The 20,962-nt window shown below is 36.6% G+C and overlaps 2 protein-coding genes and 1 long non-coding RNA gene across 3 annotated transcripts; 2 read left to right on the top strand and 1 right to left on the bottom strand.

The window, feature by feature from the left end:
- Positions 1 to 465: 465 nt before the first annotated feature.
- LOC137575437 (F-box/LRR-repeat protein 20-like) lies at positions 466 to 3,066 on the bottom strand. The gene is made up of 4 exons (XM_068288016.1): positions 2,997 to 3,066; positions 2,269 to 2,336; positions 2,102 to 2,193; positions 466 to 2,050 (listed from the first exon to the last, which is right to left on the bottom strand). Exons 2-4 carry the CDS (start codon positions 2,285 to 2,287, stop codon positions 554 to 556), a joined length of 1,608 nt encoding a protein of 535 aa, XP_068144117.1. The 5' UTR covers positions 2,288 to 2,336; positions 2,997 to 3,066; the 3' UTR covers positions 466 to 553.
- Positions 3,067 to 7,204: 4,138 nt separating this feature from the next.
- On the top strand, positions 7,205 to 7,910 carry LOC137575457 (uncharacterized). Its single transcript, XM_068288038.1, has 2 exons — positions 7,205 to 7,274; positions 7,345 to 7,910. The coding sequence occupies exons 1-2, from the start codon at positions 7,205 to 7,207 to the stop codon at positions 7,908 to 7,910; spliced, it is 636 nt and encodes a 211-aa protein (XP_068144139.1).
- A 1,620-nt stretch (positions 7,911 to 9,530) lies between these two features.
- LOC137575587 (uncharacterized) lies at positions 9,531 to 11,485 on the top strand. Its single transcript, XR_011032199.1, has 3 exons — positions 9,531 to 9,618; positions 10,459 to 10,962; positions 11,366 to 11,485. It is a non-coding gene; the product is annotated as an uncharacterized lncRNA (long non-coding RNA).
- Positions 11,486 to 20,962: the final 9,477 nt, after the last annotated feature.

Here is a 20,962-nt window from a genome sequence, read left to right as displayed (position 1 = left end):
GAATAAGAAACTAAAGATGAAAGCCCAAAAATATAAGTCATTTTTGATAATTTTTTCAAGGAAAACAGTTTAAGATTGATTATAATCAATAATTATTAAAGGATTATCCATCTAAAAGAACATATATTAGATCCTCCATGCTCAATAAAAAAAAAAAAAAAAACATCCTCTGCAGTATAAAAGTATGTACATAGACTATATCAAGTTTCTGTCAGTACATTCTTTTTGTCAAATAAAATGTTTTGCTTTTTATTCATTTAATATTGTCCATTAAAGTAAAGATAACCGTAAAAATAAAATGTTTTGGATGATGACTCTTCAGAGTTAAACTTTTGTAGCATTTATAAATCTAGATTAAGTTTCTATTGTTACAGTTTTCGGAATTTCTGGATTATAGTATAGATAATATATATAGATATATGTGAATTATGGATAATGTAAGATAATGTATGTAGATAGAAATTTCAGATCTATCTGTTTTCCATTAGTCGGATAATTTATAATTCAATTGACCAATCTTATATTAATTACATTATTGGCAGCCACGTCAGAATTAGCATTTCTTGACTCCCCCGATTGTGGTACTTCCCACGTAAAGACGGACGGACAGCTCACGATTCTTTACCTTGTTGATAGTTGCTTGTAATCCCTCGAGACTGACCATGTTGCGCATTCGAAACTTAGTTAAGTGTGGGCAATAAAAAAGATCTAATTCTTTCAACTTTGGACAGCCCTGTAGTAGGCGCAAAACACCAGTGAAGGTAACGCAAATGCTATATTCTAGACAAAAGTGCTCAAGGTTTTTCATCTTGGTAAACGCCCCCAAAATGTCATCATCAATGTCCCTCGACCCGGAGAGAACGAGTTTACGCAATTTGTCAAACTTTACTATTTTCAGAAGCATCTGATTAGTTATATCGTGTGCATTATAAATATTTAGTTGTTCCAATTGCTCCGATTTTGTAACGAGAAGCTGATCTACAAGTTGGGTGAATGTATTAGTTGAGTGTATACTTTGAATGTAAATTCTCTTCAGATTAGGCAAACTTGCTATTTTCTTATAGTTGGTTTTATCGAAAATTCTAAAGCGCAAAGTTTCTATTGAAATCGGATATTCATTAATATCCGAGTGTATGTTGTCGATACCCGAGATGTTAAGGTCCTTCAAGTTTGGTAAACACTTTCCCATCTGCATCAAATAACTCGACATTTTATCTCTACAATTGAAAAGTCCCAGAGTGTTAATAGATACTGGAAGTTTCTCTAAATCAATCCCACTACGTTGCCAATTATGGGACAAGATAAGACTTTTAAGATTCTTTAAATTATTTAAAGCCACTAAACTTCCTTCAGTAAGACTGCATCCGTTTAGATCCAGATTTTCCAAGTTGCTGGTATTGGCAAACATTTTTAACACATTTCGGGAACTTAGCTGAGTGCTCCGAAGTTTTAAAGACTTTAAATTTACGCAGTTTTTTCCAAAATAGTCGTAAAACCGCTCAAGACGCGGCTTAATCACACCTTGAAAAGTTTCAATATTTCGACCAAAGATAAAGAAAAACTCACGCATGTCCCACACAGTCAAGGTGTCAAATATTTTGAAATCTACCGACTTGTGTAAGGGTCTCGTATCTAAATTGTAGACATCTCGAAAGCGAGCGCAACATCGTAAAAACTGCAACTGATCGGGCAACGGAAGATATTTAAGGATTTTAACCAAGCAGTCATCAGGGATCTTCAATATATCTATCTGTTCTGGTGGATCTTTTGGTGGCTCAACTGGGCCATAACTGCCAATGGCCTTGACATGGAATTCATGTCTATTCACGAGATGTTTCTGACTCAGCAAAACTTTAGCTGCATCGAGTGGACGGGCAAATAGGACGCGGCCGGTTTTCTCTTGCTGTTCTTTTTCGTTCTGTTCTTTGTTCGATGTGTTGGATAAATCCGGAATTTCCAAAGGACTTTTTCTACCATTATTGTAGCAGGTCCTCAGATACACCACATCGCCATAATTCTTAAAATATTGATGTACTTCATCGTCATTTAGCTGAAAGAAATATTGGATAAACAATGTTTTATTTTTTAGGCAGGGACTTACCTCTATTGGAACGTTGTACAAATATAACTCCTGGACGAGAATGTGATCCTCTGTGTAGCACTTGTCATCTTTGATATAGTAGTGTTTGGAAGCTGTAAATCAATAACCACACGATAATTGGTTTTTTATTGGTATTTTTTTTTCATCATTCGTTTAAATGGACTTACATGTAGGGATTTCAGCCATTATATCAAAACGTCAAACGCGTCCTGGTTTTATTTCATGAATGTAGTACCTTAAAAACATAATTTCAATTAATTTAGTTTATTTCAATAATATTAATGAACATATAAAACTTCATCTCAAAGTTGAATACAAAAATAAGTGAAGATTTGAGCAAGTATATTTCTAGTTTTTTCTGAATCTTTTTCTTGGATTAGGCGTTTCAAATATTCAGGGCCGAACCTAAGGGCGGACAGGCCATTGCCCAGGGCGGCTATATCCCAGAGATGGGAATCACAAGACGAAAACGAAAAAAAAGTTTATTTTTAGGTTACATCAGACATAGAGTAAAGAAAAGTTCCGAATTGTCTCACAATTTAGAAACATTTCAAAAATATTAAAAGTTGCATATACAACAATAGGCTTAAGAGAGGAAGAATCAAATCAGAACCCCCATAAATAACTATGTAAGAGTTTTAAACGCGTTTTCTATGCTTTTCTATTACAATTCACATTGCCGTTGGAACTTAAAACAAATCCAATAACAACCGTTATTTACTAAAGCACGTTTACCCAATTTTCATGAATGGATCATTGTATTGATCTTGGTCAAATCTGCCTTGCCTTATCCAATCCAATTACCTTCCCACCCCCTTACTGATGATCTGGGTAATGGATTGAGGTTTATGAAATGCTCGGATATTTTATGATGTATATGTATGTACATACTTACAAATGAAATTTATATTTTTTTCTATAGCCGATCAAATGTTAGACGTGTTTGTAGCTCCCCACTTAATAATGATGAAATTTGGCACGATTTCTGCTTTCGATGACTTGATTTACACACTATAAACTTTGATACTATCGATAAATGATCAGTGTGATCTAGTCTTTTTATTTGCAGCTATCTAATTCGATGGAAATGAAATGTTGGTTAAACAAACGAGGTCAGCCAGTTGTTTCAAGCTAGTTCTAAGGGCTTTAAAGTGCAAATGCACGTGACGAAAAATGTATCGGTATGGAGAAATATCGATGTATGCTGCTATCGATGTTTTTAACGATTCTTGAAAAATTAAAATTAAACAAACGAGTGATTTTTAAACCAAAATTATAAAATAAACTGAAGTGTAAATACCCTTGCGGTCTACAATGTACATACATAAATACGCACAAATGTATGTACATATATTCACTCGATAACCTTTCAACGAGTCAATATCAACCAAAACAGTTTTTGTGATGCAACAAAAAACATTCGCATGCATGTCTTCGAAGCTATTAAACATATGTACATAAATACATATACATACATATGTATGAAGTAATATTATTCGTAAAATTCTTATATTTCCAGAGTAAACTTATTTATTTCGGAATGCAATGATGATAAAGAGGAACAAATAATGTTGTCTTGTAATATTTCTACCAAAATATTTGGCAATGAAAAAAATGAAAAAGAAGAAGAAAAAGGGAACAAACTTTTATCCACAACATTTGGCTTATCGAAGTTTGAGAAATGCATTAAACTCTGCTCTCTGAATTATCGCAATACTTTAGAAATGAAACAGTTTTCGTAAATTTCACCTTGAGTTATTCTTAATCCGCGTACTTGCTACAATGTGGCAAAACAATTTCCCCTCTGCAGGATTGGTAGCTGCGCATTCCTTTGAGCTGCTGCTGACTCCTCAACCAAAACTGATTAATGAGCTGCAAATGATGTTATCCGCTTCGCTGCGAACACGAAAGACAGAACCAAATATGTACATACATACATAAGTACACACAGGCATATAGAAAGTGAGAGCGACATAAGATGCATGCAACCGGGAGGCGTTTTGAATGCCCCTTGTCCATGTCCCTTCTGCCGCTGTGGAGGGCGGTGGCATTCTCATAATGTTACTGTTGATGTTGCACTTCCATTGTTGGCATATGCAGACAAGTTGGTATGCATCAGAAGCATTATTTCACTTGTTGCGCCACCGCTGCAGCTGTTGCAGTTGCAGCTGTTCATACAAATAAATAAAAGAAACGCACAGATTCCAGGCAAATGCTTTTGACACTTTTAGTGTCCACAAACTTTCGTTTTATGTGCACCACCCCGCCAAGAAATAAAAGAAAGTAAAAATGGAACAAAATTTCAGCAATTGGCAGATGTCAGCTTTAAACCATTTTTAAAAGCAAAGTTCCACTAAAAGTTTTTAGGTTATCCGTTTCAAAGCCCGTTTACTTAAAGAATCCTATCAGAAATGAATTAGACTTACCTACCAGTGTATTTAACACAACTCTAGTTCTTTGGGTCAAAAATGATTGGAAATGGTTAGACAAAACATAAAACAAATGCTTAAAAAACTCCAAAATTATCTTAACTGTTCAATGAAAAAATGTTGGTTGGATATGCACATATGTACATATGTATATGTTTTTAGTTTTACTAAATTATATATTTTATTATTATCAGTACATGATATACATACATACATATGTACATGCGTAGTTGGAAACTATCAACTTAACTATATTTTCGCTTCGGCTTAGACGAAAAATTCATCCATGGTCATGTTTCTGTGCTAACACATTCTTCTTCCCGAGAGTGATTCGAAATTAGTCTTCTTCGTTGTTTTCCTTCGTCGTCCTCATGTTGATTTTTTATCTTGCGTATTAACTTTGAAGAATTTACAAAAAACAAAAAGAAGAAATCTATTGGGCAAAAAAGCTAACAAAAAATTATTCCCCACGCAAAGTTTTTTAACACTTCAACTTGTGGAATACATATGCCGTTGATTGTTGATTGATGTTTGCCATTTGTCCAATAATTATATTCCTAACTTACTAAATGAAACTTAAAGAAGTATCATTTAGATCGAATAGAATATATTCAGACAGCTAAATAATATAGTTATCTAATTATGATAAAATTAATAATAGGTAATAATTGGTATCTTAAACTGACAAATATTAATTTATCAAATTGGGACCAGTCATATTAAATTTTATGACAATAGTTTATTGAGAAAAGCCACAGTTCGTGACTTTGCCATTTATATGGGAGCTATTTGATATAGTGATGCGATCCGGCTGAATTCGAGATATACTCCAGTAATGCAAAATATCAGGTCTCTAACTTAAATGGTATGCAGAAGGACGGAAATTCGTAGACGAAATTCTTTATATTTCTAGTTATGAATAAAAATACTTATTAGAGTCATAAAATCCAACGTTAAGACAAAATATAATTCCTTAGTAAGCGATTGTTGATTATAAATAATGATTTATTTATTATCAGGAAGAAAATATATCCATAATTGTATCTGCTGATCACATTCGGGTTTTTGTATTAAATTAGAACAAGAAGTCGTAAAAAAAAATTTAAATTTGAACTCGTGGTTATACGAATTCCAATTGGTTCCCCTTTGCCCCATCACTTACACGCAAATCCCGTCATCAGTTATTAATTATTGTCTTGTATTTAGCATTTTGATTTTGACCTGAAAGTGTATCTAATCTTGCATGGGCATGTAAATTCTGTTGTTGTGCCGTTTTTATACCCTTGCAAAAAGGGTATATTAATTTTGGTCAGAAGTGTGCAACGCATAGAACGAAGCATCTCCGACCATACAAAGTATATATATTCTTGATCAGCACGACGAGACGAGTTCAACTAGCCATGTCCGTCCGTCCGTCCGTCCGTCCGTCCGTCTGGATCAACGCAAACTCCTCCTAGACCGTAAGAGCTACAGAGCTGAAATTTTGCACGTAGGCTTGTATATACTGCAGGCGTTGTATATCTCGGATTCAGCCGGATCGGACCACTATATCATATAGCTCCCATACAAACCCCAAAGTCACGAACAGTGACTTTTCTCAATAACTTCGTTATTTTCTATGCTATTATCGTGAAACTTAATATTAGAGAGTTTACTACGCCTATAAGCGACTATGCCAAATTTGATCAAGATCGGGTGACTATATCATATAGCTCCCATACAAACGGCCAAGTCACAAACAGTGACTTTCTCAATAACTTCGTTATTTTCTGAGCTATTGTCTTGAAACTTAATATTAGAGAGTTTACTACGCCTATAAGCGACTATGCCAAATTTGATCAAGATCGGGTGACTATATAATATAGCTCCCATACAAACGAGCAAGTCACGAACAGTGACTTTCTCAATACCTTCGTTATTTTCTGAGCTATTGTCGTGAAACTTAATATTAGAGAGTTTACTACGCCTATAAGCGACTATGCCAAATTTGATCAAGATCAGGTGACTATATCATATAGCTCCCATAGGAACGATTGGTCAAAAACAGTGACTTTTGTAAATAACTTCGTTACTTTTAACGCGATTGCTTTTAAATTAAACATTTCTTAATTTAATATATATGTTAATGACTGTGCCGAATTTGATAAAGATCGGGTGACTATATCATATAGCTCCCATAGGAACGATCGGTGGAAAACAGTGACTTTGATCAATATCTTCGTTATTTCCTACGATTGTAGGCCATTCTTTCGCAAACATAAGCCTTTTTATATAAAACGTTCTTCCACATTGATGGCTAATAGGTAAGGAAAGAGTTACCAAAAAAGTTGCAAGGGTATACAAACTTTGACGCGGTCGAAGTTAGCCCCGGCCCTCTGGTTTTTTTTTTAGGGAGGGAAATTTCAGTCAGTTAGTCAAATTATTAAGTGAAAGTGGTTTGGCTGTTTTATAGAAATAGAGAAATGAAATTTTTGCTAAATGTTTCGCAGAACCTATGCCAACTTTGTCTTCTTTCTTAATGGTCATTGTTGAAAACAAACCGGTTTCGAAATTCCGATCGGCGCTGCTCTGTCAAAGGTCAGATTTGCATATTTGAACTTTCTTTGGCTGGAAGATTATAAAAGTGGAAGAGAACTGGCAACAGTGTTTTAGTTATCACCGATCATTAACAGACATGAAGCTGCTTGGAAGTTGGACGATTTGTGCGCTGGTAATATTGATGGGAATCAGCATTACGGTGGATGGTAAGATTGCCCCTGAGGTTCACAGAGAAGAAGAGTCATCAAGTCTTGAATGGTTTTTGCTTAACCACAGCTCGACGCTTGGCCCTTCGACCGCTGTCGCTGAAAGAACTACGCAGGGCTTTGCGTGAATCCGGTCAGTTGGATGACACACCAGCTGGTCGCTCCGTTGCGTCAGCTCTGGCTGGCATCAAGGGCTTTGCTTTGGGCATAACCAAAGGTGTCGGCGGTTCTATTCTATTTGATGTGGTTACCGCAAATGCCACGTTGGAGTATGTCAGCAATCTATTAAGCTCGGCATCATCGTCATCGGACAGCGATAGCAGTGGGACAGCTCAAGAGATTTGCTTTAGAAGCCGAAGCTTAGAGGGAGAGCTCATTCAAGGGAGAAGTTCGGCTGATGTACAAGAACAAGAGAGAGCAGGAAGCGGAACTTATGACACAAGTTTAGAAAATACATATACAGATACAGGTACGACAGGAACTACCTCTGGCGGATCTAGTGGCCTCACCTGCATTGTTTTGAACAAGGGAAGAAGGAGACGGGACACTTTGGCAAACGAGACTCCTAGGCAGAGCACAGAAAAGAAACGAACTCAGAGAAACCTGCGAAAAAGATTTCTGAAGAATCAACGTTAAACTAAAGTACCTTAATATATGTACATACATATATGTAGGTATATTTTTAGGTCTAATGTATTTATTGATTTGTATTAGTTTATTAAAAATTTAATTGCTCAAAGTGTGAAGAAGCACATGGAGTTTGTCACTAATGGCCGAATGACATGGCAAGATTTTGATGTGCCAATGCCGGGGCACGGCGAACATATTGTGATATCGTTTGATTTAATCAATTGGAAAGGCGTGGGCATATATGTACATATATGTAGACCTGGGAGTGGGTCGTGGTTTTATTTGAAAAACACTTCCCAGACACACATCCACGCACACACACACACACACGTAGAGAGTTGCAATGTCACGCACATGGACGGACACACAATCCAATCCCACACATATTGTAAATAGAAATTAATACAGCGAGTCCCTCCCATCCTTTTTCCTTCTCGTCCCTTCCGCTTCCTTGGGCCTTATGTAAACATTGAAATGTCATTGCCGACGACAAGAGGCCAATGGCCAAGCCATAAATCTCTTTGGCCACAATTTATTAACTTTAACACTAGCCAATGTCAGACGGAATGGTTATGGAATGGTTTCGTCCCATAGTCCATGGGCATTGTCTCTCATCTCTGTGATTTTCTCTATTGATTTTGATGTGAAATTTATGTGGTTGAAAGACCTCCTTCGCATCTACTTACCAACTTTGTATGTATTTGTATTTATTGGCCCGGTCTGAGGCCTTACTTTCACATCTTCGTGGCTAAAGGGGGAATGCAATGCTAATGCTAATGTTATATTCCTATCTCGCCAATAAGATACCATCTGATAGTTGAAACGAATTGTATTAGTTGCCATTTATTATTTATGCTAATGCCTTAAAAGCAATCCAAAGGAGATGGACTGCACTTTGATATCAAATTAAATGTCACATGAACATGAAAGGGTGGACGACATTTTGTTAAAGGTTTTAATGAGCGAACTTAAATAAATAGAAACATTCAATGTAATTCTAGAGTAGTTACCGAGATCTACTAAGAACTTGATAGTCCTCGAAATAGAGCTAGACACGCATTGGTCAATAAATGTAGTGGAGAAATAATCTAAAGAAATAAGTCCAATACAGGTCTATGAATTCATCGTGGCGGGCAGATGGCTATGTCGACTCGGCTTTTGAAGCTAATCAAGAATATATACTCCAAGGGGCCGGAAGTGCTTCTGCATGCGACTTAATTGCTGTTGCTATCCAAAGTTTAACGTTATAATTAGACTGTTAAAAAAAGTTGATCATTTATTTTAAAAAAGCAAATTTACAACATATTCTGGTTCCTTGTAATGTTTCTGATAAAGCCTTCTCAGCGCGGGTTAAGAATTCATTTCAAATACAGTAATGGTCATAAGTTCGTTGCCTTAGAAAATGTCATAGGAAATCGATCTTTGACAAATTGAAACTCGGCAACAAACATTTCGGCCACTTTTGCCATTCATTGTATTTTATTTTCGCTGTGATTAGCAGTAGAGCTGGGAAATCCATCGATAGTATCGATGGAAATTAAAAAAGTGCGATAGATCGATGGAAATTTTTCGATGGCGATCTATCGAACTTGATTTGTGCGTGGTCACGTGTTTGGTAAAGTGCTCGCCGGAGCAGGTGGATTTTTGGCAAGGATTTTCAGGAGCTGCGTTTTGATCTTGGCAATTTAAATGGAGAAGTTTTTACATACCACCAGTAAGTATTTTACCCTGATAGTCAGGGCCGTCGAGAATATATCAGGGCCCAGTGGTAGTAAGCTACGCCCCCCCCCTCTCTCTCTCTCTCTCTCTACCACAAACCCTTTACTTCAATTCTGTTTGATATAATTTCGATCAAAAACCGGGCCCCGCTAAAAACTTCGGGCCCGGTGGGAATCCCACCTTTACCACCCCCTCTCGTCGGGCCTGCTGATAGTTTATTATCCAGATTTTGATTCAAAGACTTCAGAAATAATATAAATGGTGTATATACATACAGTCAAGGAAAAAAGTCAACATACACCGAATAAGAAAGTGACATTTTGCGATGTGTTTCGTCCTTTTCTGCCTACAAGTTTTGTTATTTTACTTGACTGTATACTTTTTTGTTCACATATGTACATACAGTTGTGTTCAAAAATATAGTAGCGCATCACCTTAAAAAAAATTTAATTAAAAATAAACTGTTTTTTTTTTACTCCTTTGTTGCCACTACTATAATTTTGAACAGGCACTTCTTGGTGTATTTCGGAAAAGTCATTAAAAAATTATAAAAACCAATGGAAAACTACCGGAATCTAGTCATATTCTCATCTTTATATCCTATTCTTTGAAAAATAAAAAAAAAAAATTTTATTTTTAATGTTAAACATGTCGAAAAATTAATTTAAATTTTTTAAGGCGATGCGCTATATTTTTGAACACAACTGTATGTACATATGTATAACGATTATACATAAATAAAAAAATTGTTTCGCTGGCATCAAAATTAAGAATCCCTTACAATATTAAGTTAGAAACTTGAAAACATGTACTTACTTATTAATATTAACATTAGAAAACCATCGGGATGACCAAATGCCCTCAGCAATGGTGCCGCCTGAGGAATCTGATAAAAACGAGCCGGTGCGAAAGCGGAAGAAGTTATCATCATCGGTGTGGTGCCACTTCGATAAATTACCAAGTCAACAGCAAGCAAAATGTCGGCATTGTAGCAAAGAGCTACGAACCAGTGGCAATACTTCCAATTTAATGGAGCACCTTAAACGTGCCCACCCTCTAGTGCATGAAGAGAAGAAGGAAAACGTTCCTCCAATTGGATTAGATAAATATTTTGAAAAGACAAATGTTTATAGTTCAACATCGGAGAAAAAAAAGAGAATTGACGAAGCCATTGCGCAAATGGTTGCAACGGACATGCAACCGTTTAGCGTTGTCGAGAACGCAGGGTTTATAAATTTGATGCAAGTGGTAGACCCCAAATACGCCATGCCTTGCCGGAAAACCTTACGGGACACACATGTACAGAACATGTACGATGGAATGGTATCGCAACTAAAAGGTATGCTGACTGCAATTAGTTCAAGTTCGGTGACGACAGATGCGTGGACGTCTCGTTGCAATATAAGCTACCTCACTGTAACTTGCCATTTTATTATAAACTTCGAGCTCAAGTCAGTAGTGTTAGCTACGAAGCCACTCACTGATCAGACAAACCATTCAAGCGCAAATATCGCAACTACATTTCGCGAAATATGCGATGAATGGAATATTTTTGATAAAGTTCACACTATTGTGACCGACAACGCGGCGTCCATGATAAAGACTTGCGAACTACTAAAAAAAAAGCACTTACCTTGCTTCGCTCACACTCTTAACTTAGTTGTGCAAGATGCGTTAGCCCTAGAAAATGTGCAAGGTATATTAAAATCCACTAAACGAATTGTTTCGTTTTTTAAAAGCAGCGCTACAGCCTATGCTAAGTTTAAAATTGCACAAGGGACAGAAAAACCGCACTCCCTGCTGCAAGAGGTCTCAACGCGGTGGAACAGTGCTTATTACATGCTGCAAAGGGTATTGCTGACTCGGGATCCTCTGATAGCCACTCTTTTGAAAAGTCCGTTTCCATTTCCCTGATTATTCCAGCAACTTTTGCTCTCACTCAAAGCTTGGAAGAGCTTACTGAAAAAATGTTAACGGATGTGGTCAGCCAAACATGCGAATTTTTGATAAACAGTGTGAAAAAGAGGCTTTTTGTGTATGAAGGAAGATCTGGACCACGCCTAGGAACACTTCTGGATCCACGGTTAAAAAAAGATGGTTTTCAGAACCCATCTAATGCCCAACAGGCAGCGTTGGCTTTGGAGTCTGAGGTTTACGAATTATTGAAGGATATTGCAGATCCTATCATAACAGAATCGCCAAAAAATGCTAAGACTTCATTTTTATTCAAATGTGTCGGAAAAAAAATCGACGAAAAACACAAATCTTCACGGGCGGATGCAATCATAACTATTCGGCAATACTTGGAGCAAAGCAATTCACCAGAAGACGTGGATCCTTTACAATACTGGCAGGTAATCTATATAACTTTCTGTTTTACCCCATTATTCTTACATTCCATTCTTGTTCCAGATAAACAAGGAATCATTTTCAGAGCTCAGCCAATGTGCAGTTAAACATTTATGCATACCAGCAAGCTCAGCGGAATCTGAAAGAACTTTTAGTAAGGCAGGAGCAATTGTATCGGACCGAAGAGCGTGCTTAAAGCCAAAGCAGGTGAACACATTGGTTTTTTTGAATAAAAACCAATGGCTTCTTAACCACTAAGTCGAATGTCGTTGTCTTTTCTCATATTAATTTCGAAAGTAATTTAACGTATTATTAAGTGTTTTTGCTTGTTAGCACAATAACTATCTGTAGAAGACTTATGTAGTTTTAAGTTATCCAGTTGAGACTGAAAATCTTATTGAATTTTGTTATTGTTTGAAGTTGAAGCTTTTGTTTCACAATAAGTATGTGTAAAAGACTTTTATAGTTTTAAGTTATCCAGTTGAGACTGAAAATCTTAATGAATTTTGTTATTGTTTGAAGTTGAAGCTTTTGTTTGAAGTTGAAGTTGAAGTTTTTTTGTTTCAAATGTTAATTAGATAAATTTAAAAACCTAAATAACAATTTTGTATTTTATTTGAATAATAATCCGATGGAACCATCGATAATATCGATGGTTTTATCCATCGATGGAAAAAGACCAAACCATCGATACTATCGATTTTTTTTCCATCGCTTAAAAAACCATCGAGGGGGGAGACTATCGATGGATTCCCAGCTCTAATTAGCACGTTTTTTCCAAAGAATGACAAATTTTAGTGTTGCATTTGCAAAATATCGATAAAAAGGCCAATCGAACGGCCTGAAGTAGAAACGTTTTTTTTGGATGGTGATATTTCGGCGCCGCAAAACTATGCACCATATGCAAAGAAATGGTGGATGGTCGCCAGTGGGAATCGGGTTAAAGATCGACGTTTATAACATTTTCGACGACATTCAACTTTCGAACATAAAACTGAACACAAAATTATTTGCAGAAGGCTAATTATACTATATTTAGGTTCAATTCAGTTACAACACTATTGCAGAAATGCTTGTTAGACTTACACATTCTCGCAGTTTGCAACAAATCTGTCCGTGGCAGCTGGAAAATCGGTTCCCAATATGTGGTGGATGTTGCTAGTGGAAATAGATATATCTCAGCCACCATTAATCCCAACAAATGAATACATGATCCATAAGATGAATAGCGCCTAAAAGTCAAGTCAGAAGTATTGACAGAATTAAAAGTTTCTTGTAAAAAAGAATTAAGTGACTGTGGATATACATATGTATGTATGAATATACATACATAAGTAATCATATACATAGATATGTAAGATACATACATACATATGTATCTTATACATATAAGCGACTAATACTTTCAACATGTCCTATCCACTCTCAGCTTGACGTAGAATAAATTAAAAATTCAATCAAACCAATAAATCGTTTTGGTAAAAATAACTCAAGTTGCGCAATTTCTGAATTAAGTCAAAGACGCTGGGCAATTCAATTATAGAGAAAGTTGGCCAAAATGGCTGGATTCAATTCTGGTAAGTGAATATTAATCACTACATAAAAAAAACCTCAAACGATTTGTTTGTCAAAAATGACAACTACTACACCGAGGATCACATTCTCTTCTATGAGTTATATTTATACGACATTCCCATAGGGTTAAGTTCTAAACGCAATAAGTAAGTGGGACAAATTATTTCGTCCAAAATATGCAGTTTTTCGTTTTCTCTTTTCTTTCTATAGTTTAGTTGTATGTATTGTTCTTTAGCGATGACTAAAAAATTGTAAAAAAGTATCAGTGTTTTTCAGTTACATTAATTATACCATACACCCATAGGGTGAAATGGTTTATTAAAGTCGCTAAAATGTATGTAACAGGCAAAGGAAGCTTTTCCGACCCCATAAAGTATATATCTTCTTGATCAGGATCAACAGCCAAGGCGATCTAGCCATGTCCGTCTGTCCGTCCGTATGAACACCTAGATCTCGGAGACTGTAAAACATAGAGCCACGAAATTTGGTATGTAGACTCGTAAAGTATGTAGATAGGTCAAGTTTATTTCAAATTTTTGCCACGCCACTTTCCATCCCCGCAATTAAAAAAAAAACGTTTTTCTCAAAAACTAATCTAGCTAGAGACACCATATTTGGTTTGTATATTTGCTTAGTAAATGCGCACATTATGTATGTGTAAAGATTTTGCCACGCCCACTTTTCGCCCCCGTATTTTGAAAAAACTCGAATATCTCCCGTATTTTTCTACCTTTTGCAATCAATTTTGGCACACTTAATACTAATGTCCAAATTTAATAAAAATCTGACAAAAAATAGTCGAGTTATGCAAATAAACGTTTTTCCATATACCAATTCTGTCATTTCGGGTTAGATAAGGACATGAAATTGTTACCTTGAATAACAATCTTTTTTAACTCTTTTAAAATGAACAAAAAAGAATTGAGCGCTATTAGATTCGTGATTTGCGCCACCCAACACAAGTCCTTGTGTCCAGAAATTTGTATATGATTATTGGGACGGGATTCCCGTTTATTGAAAGGACTCTCAAGTCTTTTATAACGCATAAAATAAATGCACAAAACTATGTTGATATGTCCAAGATCATTTTTGGGCAATTTGGACAGGATACATACATTTTCTAGCGGATAATATATATTTAAAAGTCTCTCTAATTCTTATTTTAACAATTAACAATTTGTCTCATTTCATTTGAAAATATTTTGTTTGATATTTTTCTAATTGTGACCTAGGCGTTTTTTCAATTTAATGGGCTGAAATATATTTATAAATATAAAAAGTTTAAAGATCAATTTATTTTATTTTAACATCCTAACCAGTTTAGTTGGTATAGATAGCAATGTAGTGTGCCACTTACTTATTTCGCGCACCTTATTGTCTTTTTTATCTTGCATCTAAATGAAAGCGAATTGCTTAACTATTTCAAGAATTATGGCGATGTAGTTGGTCTCCAGATCCTCGACAAAGCCCCAAATCGTTCATCGGAAAATCATTACTTGTCAATTCATGCGATGCAGCCAGAGGTGAACCAAATGTTCGGACGTCGATGTTAAGCCAGTTGGCCTAGAGCCAGAGGCAGCCAGAACAGACACACTTAGTGAAGATTCCTGATCATCGCCCCATGCAATTTCAATCAACTGAAATCTTTGACCGTATGGTAAATGGGCGACTTTTTCGCGTAAAGTGTTTTGACATTTTAAATTTATTCTATATTTTATATGTTAAAGTACATCAACAAGTCGGAAAGTCTGGGTTAAAGTCATTGTAGTCCGACTGATCACTGTTTGTTCAGCTTCAACATCTAATTTCGTCTTTATATTTATGATGATGTCAAATATTACGAGATGGCAAAGTTTACGAACTTAAAACAATTGAGATTCAGCAAAGCCAAACTTCGGTTTGGATTTTTGATGCCCACTGATGACGTTTCGGGGGAGTTAGCTAAGCTAAAAGAACTGAAGTACATATATTTGTCTTGTATTTTGCTAATGTTTTAATGCCGCTGACGTGTTACGTCTGATACTTGGCTGCCCCCAATCGACCAATTGTAGAGCTGATGACGGTCGTTATCAAAGTTGTGGGACGTCAAATTCCAAGCGGGGAGAACGAACGTGTGTTGCCCATCCGTCTTTATGTCGAGGGCATGTTTATCAATGGGGCAATGAATAGTCATGCGGAACTTGAACTTGATCCAATAATACAAATAATCGAAATAATAAATGAAAGACAACTCGGGAGTCTCATTATAGAACTTCCACACAAATGATTAAATTCTAAAAAGAGCAAATATATATTGGCCACCAAACAAGCTCACCAATTCCCAAATATAATAGAGTCCAATTTGAATTACAAAGATGGAATAAACTACATTAAGAGTACTTTCAAAGGACATAGTAGGGATGTATGGCTAAAATCATCAGACCATTACAGGGCAGTCAACCTAAGTCAAACCACAGCGAAGGACTCACAAATAAAGATAGAAAACCCCATCACTCGGGTCGACTTCGTCAAATTCCAAAGACTCCGGTTTGGACATACACGCCTCACCCATGAGTTTCTCCTTAAGAAAGAACTTCCACCACAGTGTGCTGAATGCAACAGAATCAACACAGTCCTCCACATAATCATAGATTGTACCAAATACAATCCAATAAGAAAGAAATACATTCCCTCTAATCCTCTCGACTCCCTTAACAACTCCAACGTCCTTTCCATTAAACAATTCCTCCAAGAAGCAAACCTATCCCATCTTATATAATCATCTGGTTCAAAGTTACCAAAATATTAACTTTCAACAATACAAATTAGCCTTTGTACATATACACATATACATCTAGTATTCTGTAAATATCTTTCTAACTGATTAGCACAATTTTAGCTTAAGGCCTAGTAGCTATAGCTAGATTTAAGAATTGTCCGTAATTTGCAATCACGGTTTCAATTCAGAATATAAATAAATATATTGACATGATTCATTATTTACTAAGGACGAATAATATTTAATAAATTCAAACTCTTGTTTTATTATGGAAAATATATTTCCAATAGTTATCCTGAAATGGAGTATTTGGAGGCAGAGACTTGAACTCTATTTACCCAATTTTAATTCGAGTTCAAGAGGGTCATAGGGTCAGGTAAAATCTATTTTTTGCATAAGTTTGTACAAAACTAAGAATAATTATGAAGAAAACTATGAAAAGAAATAAACATATTGCAACAATAAAAAAAAAAACAACTTTGAAAAAAAAAACTCCAATTAGTGGGTATTTCACACACTTAATGACCCCCCACCGACCGCCACTTGCCCACCACCCACCACCCACTGCCCACTGCTCCAAGTTGTCGGCAAAAGGCCCACAACAGACCAACTATTCCAATGTAACATCCCCGAAACTGAAATTGCGTACTAAATGCGCTAAATTACTAACTAAATGCCGCAAGTGCCGCCCAAGGACATGGGCATGGGCAGCAACTAGGGGCAGGGACTGGGGCATGTCTTGAATTTCACAAATGAACGCCTGCCAGCAAGGGGATCAGGGTTGAAGGAGGTCGACCACAGTCGTCGATGACATTTAAGCGATAAGGAAAAAGAACTGTTAGCTTTCTCTCTTTCTGTGTGTGTGTGTGTGTGTGGCTTACTTGGTGGTGGATGTTATTAGGGGGCGGGGCAGGGTCATAGTAAAACTGTTGTTGTTGCTGCTGCCGCTGGCGTTGCCATTACTGTGGCTGTTGCTGTCCTGAGCATGGTATTAACTATGCAGGCGTGTGAAATGTGACATGCCCCCGAAAAACGAAAAGGGCAGAAGGAGCTGGCCAGATAGTTGTTGTTGATTTTTCTGTTTGCTTTCGATTTTGTCGAGAAGGCAACTTTTACAGCATTGAAAATTGTTTTAAATGTTAATGTTGCCTGTTTTGTTGTTGCTTCTCGTTTTTGTCGATAATAAAAGAAGGCGTCTCTTCTTGACACCCGTTTCACACGCATTTTTCTTTTTGTGTTTTGTTTTTATTGCATTGAAAAATCCCAGAGCCAACAAATAATTGAGATGTTGATTTTTTCAGCTTTTGCTTGCCTCCGCAGCAAGTTTACACACCAGAGTCACATATGTACATATGTGAGCCAACGAGGGAAGAAAGAGAAGTATTGCTTGTGGATCTGCATGACCTCATTTGCGCTCATTGCAGCACATTTGCTAATCCGAGTCTATCAAGAATATCCTTTACAAGTGGCACAGGGGCGGATAAGCTGACTCTCTTTCTGCCTAAACTAGTATGTAGATCCAAACGGGATTAAAAAATCTTCATTAATACCTCAAATATTATTGCAGAAACAAAATATGAAATCCTTAAATCGGTTCTCAGCAATATAATGTGATAGGTTATTAAACAAAGAACTTCATGAAAGTTTGTGGAAGATATCTATAGAGATAGGAAGGAATAGTCCTAACTTAATTGTTTGCAACTTTTTAATCCCCCCACGTTTATGCGAATGCTTATCCCCCTTTTGTTGCGCTGCTCGCACTTGTGTTAAATTATGCGGGTTTTGGTTTTTATTGCAATACCGCTCATTTCTTTTCCGCTTTGCTTTCTCTTGTTTTATATGAATGTTTTTCTAAGACGAAAGTCTCCAGAGAAACAGACACAGGGACAGAGAGGGAAAGTGAGAGTGAGGAAAGAAGAGACATTCTTCTTCAAGCAGGTGAACACTTGAAAATCAAAATCTTTACAAAAGTCACCATGTCGAAAAGGGAGAGTTGCACACACATATGTATGTATGTATATATGTAGGAGGAGGTGGGGAAGGGGGGTGAGGGAGTGTGTGTATCATGGCTCGTTGCTCTGACAAGATGTTGTTGTTGGCATTTTGAATTAATGGCACTTGCCACCCTCGAGAGTCATCTCATTTTCACTTTCACTTTCACATCTGGCTGCAGCTTCTTCACACTAATGAAGATAAAATCCTTCATCACCCTCCCCATCACAAAAAATGGAGTTATGTATGCTTTGCGACGATATCATTGCAATTCGTGACAATGCCCCTGACACCGACACCGACACCGAGACCGACACTGAGAGCGACACCCACCGACACGTGACCAACCGGATGGGGCGCATCTCACGTCGCGGTTAGTCCTAATAGATTTTTGATTTGTTTGTTGTGTATCCTGTGTGCCGTCACCACAATCGAATCCAATTGTGAACCGCTCGTGCGTCTCTGATTGGAATAATGATTGCGTCCACTCCCCTCACTCCTGACTCCTCACTCTCGCGTTCAAAATCCTTCATATTTATGAGACAAAAAATCAATAGGCAAAGGCAGGAAAAAGTGAGCCAAAATCGAGGGACCTGTTAAAGCAGCCGAATAATTCAATAAAGAAATCACGCAAACTGGCTAACAAAAGGAGCTACTACTACTGTTGCTTCTTACTGGGCTAGGTGAATGATGCCCAAGGCCAAGAGACCAAAACCAAAGCCAAGAAAAGGAAAAATGTAGAAGCGAAGATTAAAAGCAAAACTGAAAGTTTATCTGTGTTTCGGTTTCTATACCCTGTATGGATAAGTTGAAAAGTCCATTTGTAACTGCATTGGGTAGATGACTTCTCGATCAGATTTAATTCCTCCAGGGACTCCTCGGTCTAGTAGTCCGCCTTGATTCACGGCCTATCCCACACATTCGCATCTGATTAGTCAGCCTGGCCTAATACAGGATATGGGAAAGTCGTCGCTTGCATTTGAAACATTTTTTTTCGTTTCCGTTTCTTGTGATGTTTTCCTTTTGTTTTCTATTCTATTTAGCGAACATTGGCCCAACATTTTACAAATTGTTTCAATTAAAAAGTTTACTGCTTTTGCTTGCCGCTAATCGGCTTGCGATTGACACGTGCCCCCAACTCGCCAGCTTTATTTTTGTGGTGGCCTAGAGCTAATTGTGGCCTTGGCCAGAAGCGTTTATGAGTCAGAAAACTTGATTGCATAATACACTCATTGCTTGCTGCTAATTGAAAAGCCAAAAGCTGTGGCCAATTAATTACAAAATATATTTATAATCAGCTGGCAAATAACAAAGCCAAAAAAAAAAAAAAAAAAAATGAGAAAAAAAAAAATACACAAAGTTTATTTTCGTGGCACTAATTAATTTAATTGATTTAAAACCATTTCACAACTAGCCAACAAGCAGCCTTGGCTCCTCTCCTTTTCGACTGCAGTTTATCTATTTTGTTTGTTTGCCTTTGCTCCAAATGAAATTGACTTGTAATTAAAAAGTTTTGCAAATTGATTGAAAAATCTCAATGTCCAAACAATAAAACCACACACACACACACGCACACACACAGGACATACACACACCATTAAAAAAAGGGGTAGAGCTAAAAAGGCTAATTACAAGCATTAATTAAAAATCGTTTTTTTTTTTTTTTTTTTTTTTGTTGTTTGGCTTCCAAAAAAGCCAAACGAAAATTTAAGAGAAATTTCATCCGTGAATTATGCTGCGACCGCCGTGGTATTTTTTTCTTTGGCTACAGCAAACTGTATAAGAGTATAAGGCAAAATGTAAAACTCTTATACCAAAGAGTAAATGAACTGACCTAGGTCATGGCGTAGTAAGTAGAAACTTGTTGACAGGTGCCGAAATATGTTAAAAAAAAACAAATCAGAAAGAATTCCTTAAAAAAAAAAAAAAAAAGCAGATATTAAAAACTAGACAATAATATTAATGTATTTTTTTTAAATCAAATATTGAATTAATTAAATTAAATTCAATGAGATTACTAGTGAAAATCCAACTTAATTCGAACTGCATTTGATCCACAAAACGAAAAGTTATCGATAGATCGCAAATTTGTTTCATTGGAAAAACCGGGAACTCAGGATATACACATTCTCGTCTCCCAAACCCACCCATGAGTATATAGGGAAGGTCCTGTTGTGCTCGGTTATTGTTATCCCGAATCCAAATTTAATATATGTATATTAGTCCAGAAATGGCTAAAGTTTTACGATCCTTAAAAATGCTTAAAAATTGACGACGAGACGAGTTCAACTAGCCATGTCCGTCCGTCCGTCCGTCCGTCCGTCTGGATCAACGCAAACTCCTCCTAGACCGTAAGAGCTACAAAGCTGAAATTTTGCACGTAGGCTTGTATATACTGCAGGCGTTGTATATCTCGGATTCAGCCGGATCGGACCACTATATCATATAGCTCCCATACAAACCCCAAAGTCACGAACAGTGACTTTTCTCAATAACTTCGTTATTTTCTATGCTATTATCGTGAAACTTAATATTAGAGAGTTTACTACGCCTATAAGTGACTATGCCAAATTTGATCAAGATCGGGTGACTATATCATATAGCTCCCATACAAACGGCCAAGTCACGAACAGTGACTTTCTCAATAACTTCGTTATTTTCTATG

The sequence above is a fragment of the Drosophila tropicalis genome, unplaced genomic scaffold (assembly GCF_018151085.1).
Source record: "Drosophila tropicalis isolate 14030-0801.00 unplaced genomic scaffold, ASM1815108v1 contig_573, whole genome shotgun sequence".
Classification (NCBI taxonomy): domain Eukaryota; kingdom Metazoa; phylum Arthropoda; class Insecta; order Diptera; family Drosophilidae; genus Drosophila; species Drosophila tropicalis.
Note: the sequence above shows the minus strand (reverse complement) of the source record. Positions and strands in the feature narration are given on the sequence as shown.

Excerpts from the sequence above, each read along its gene's own strand:
- LOC137575437 (XM_068288016.1), bottom strand. Across the intron at positions 2,051-2,101 it reads TGTACAACGTTCCAATAGAG|CTAAATGACGATGAAGTACA; the intron begins GTAAGTCCCTGC and ends TATTTCTTTCAG.
- LOC137575457 (XM_068288038.1), top strand. The coding sequence starts at position 7,205 with ATGAAGCTGCTTGGAAGTTGGACGATTTGTGCGCTGGTAATATTGATG. Across the intron at positions 7,275-7,344 it reads AATCAGCATTACGGTGGATG|CTCGACGCTTGGCCCTTCGA; the intron begins GTAAGATTGCCC and ends GCTTAACCACAG.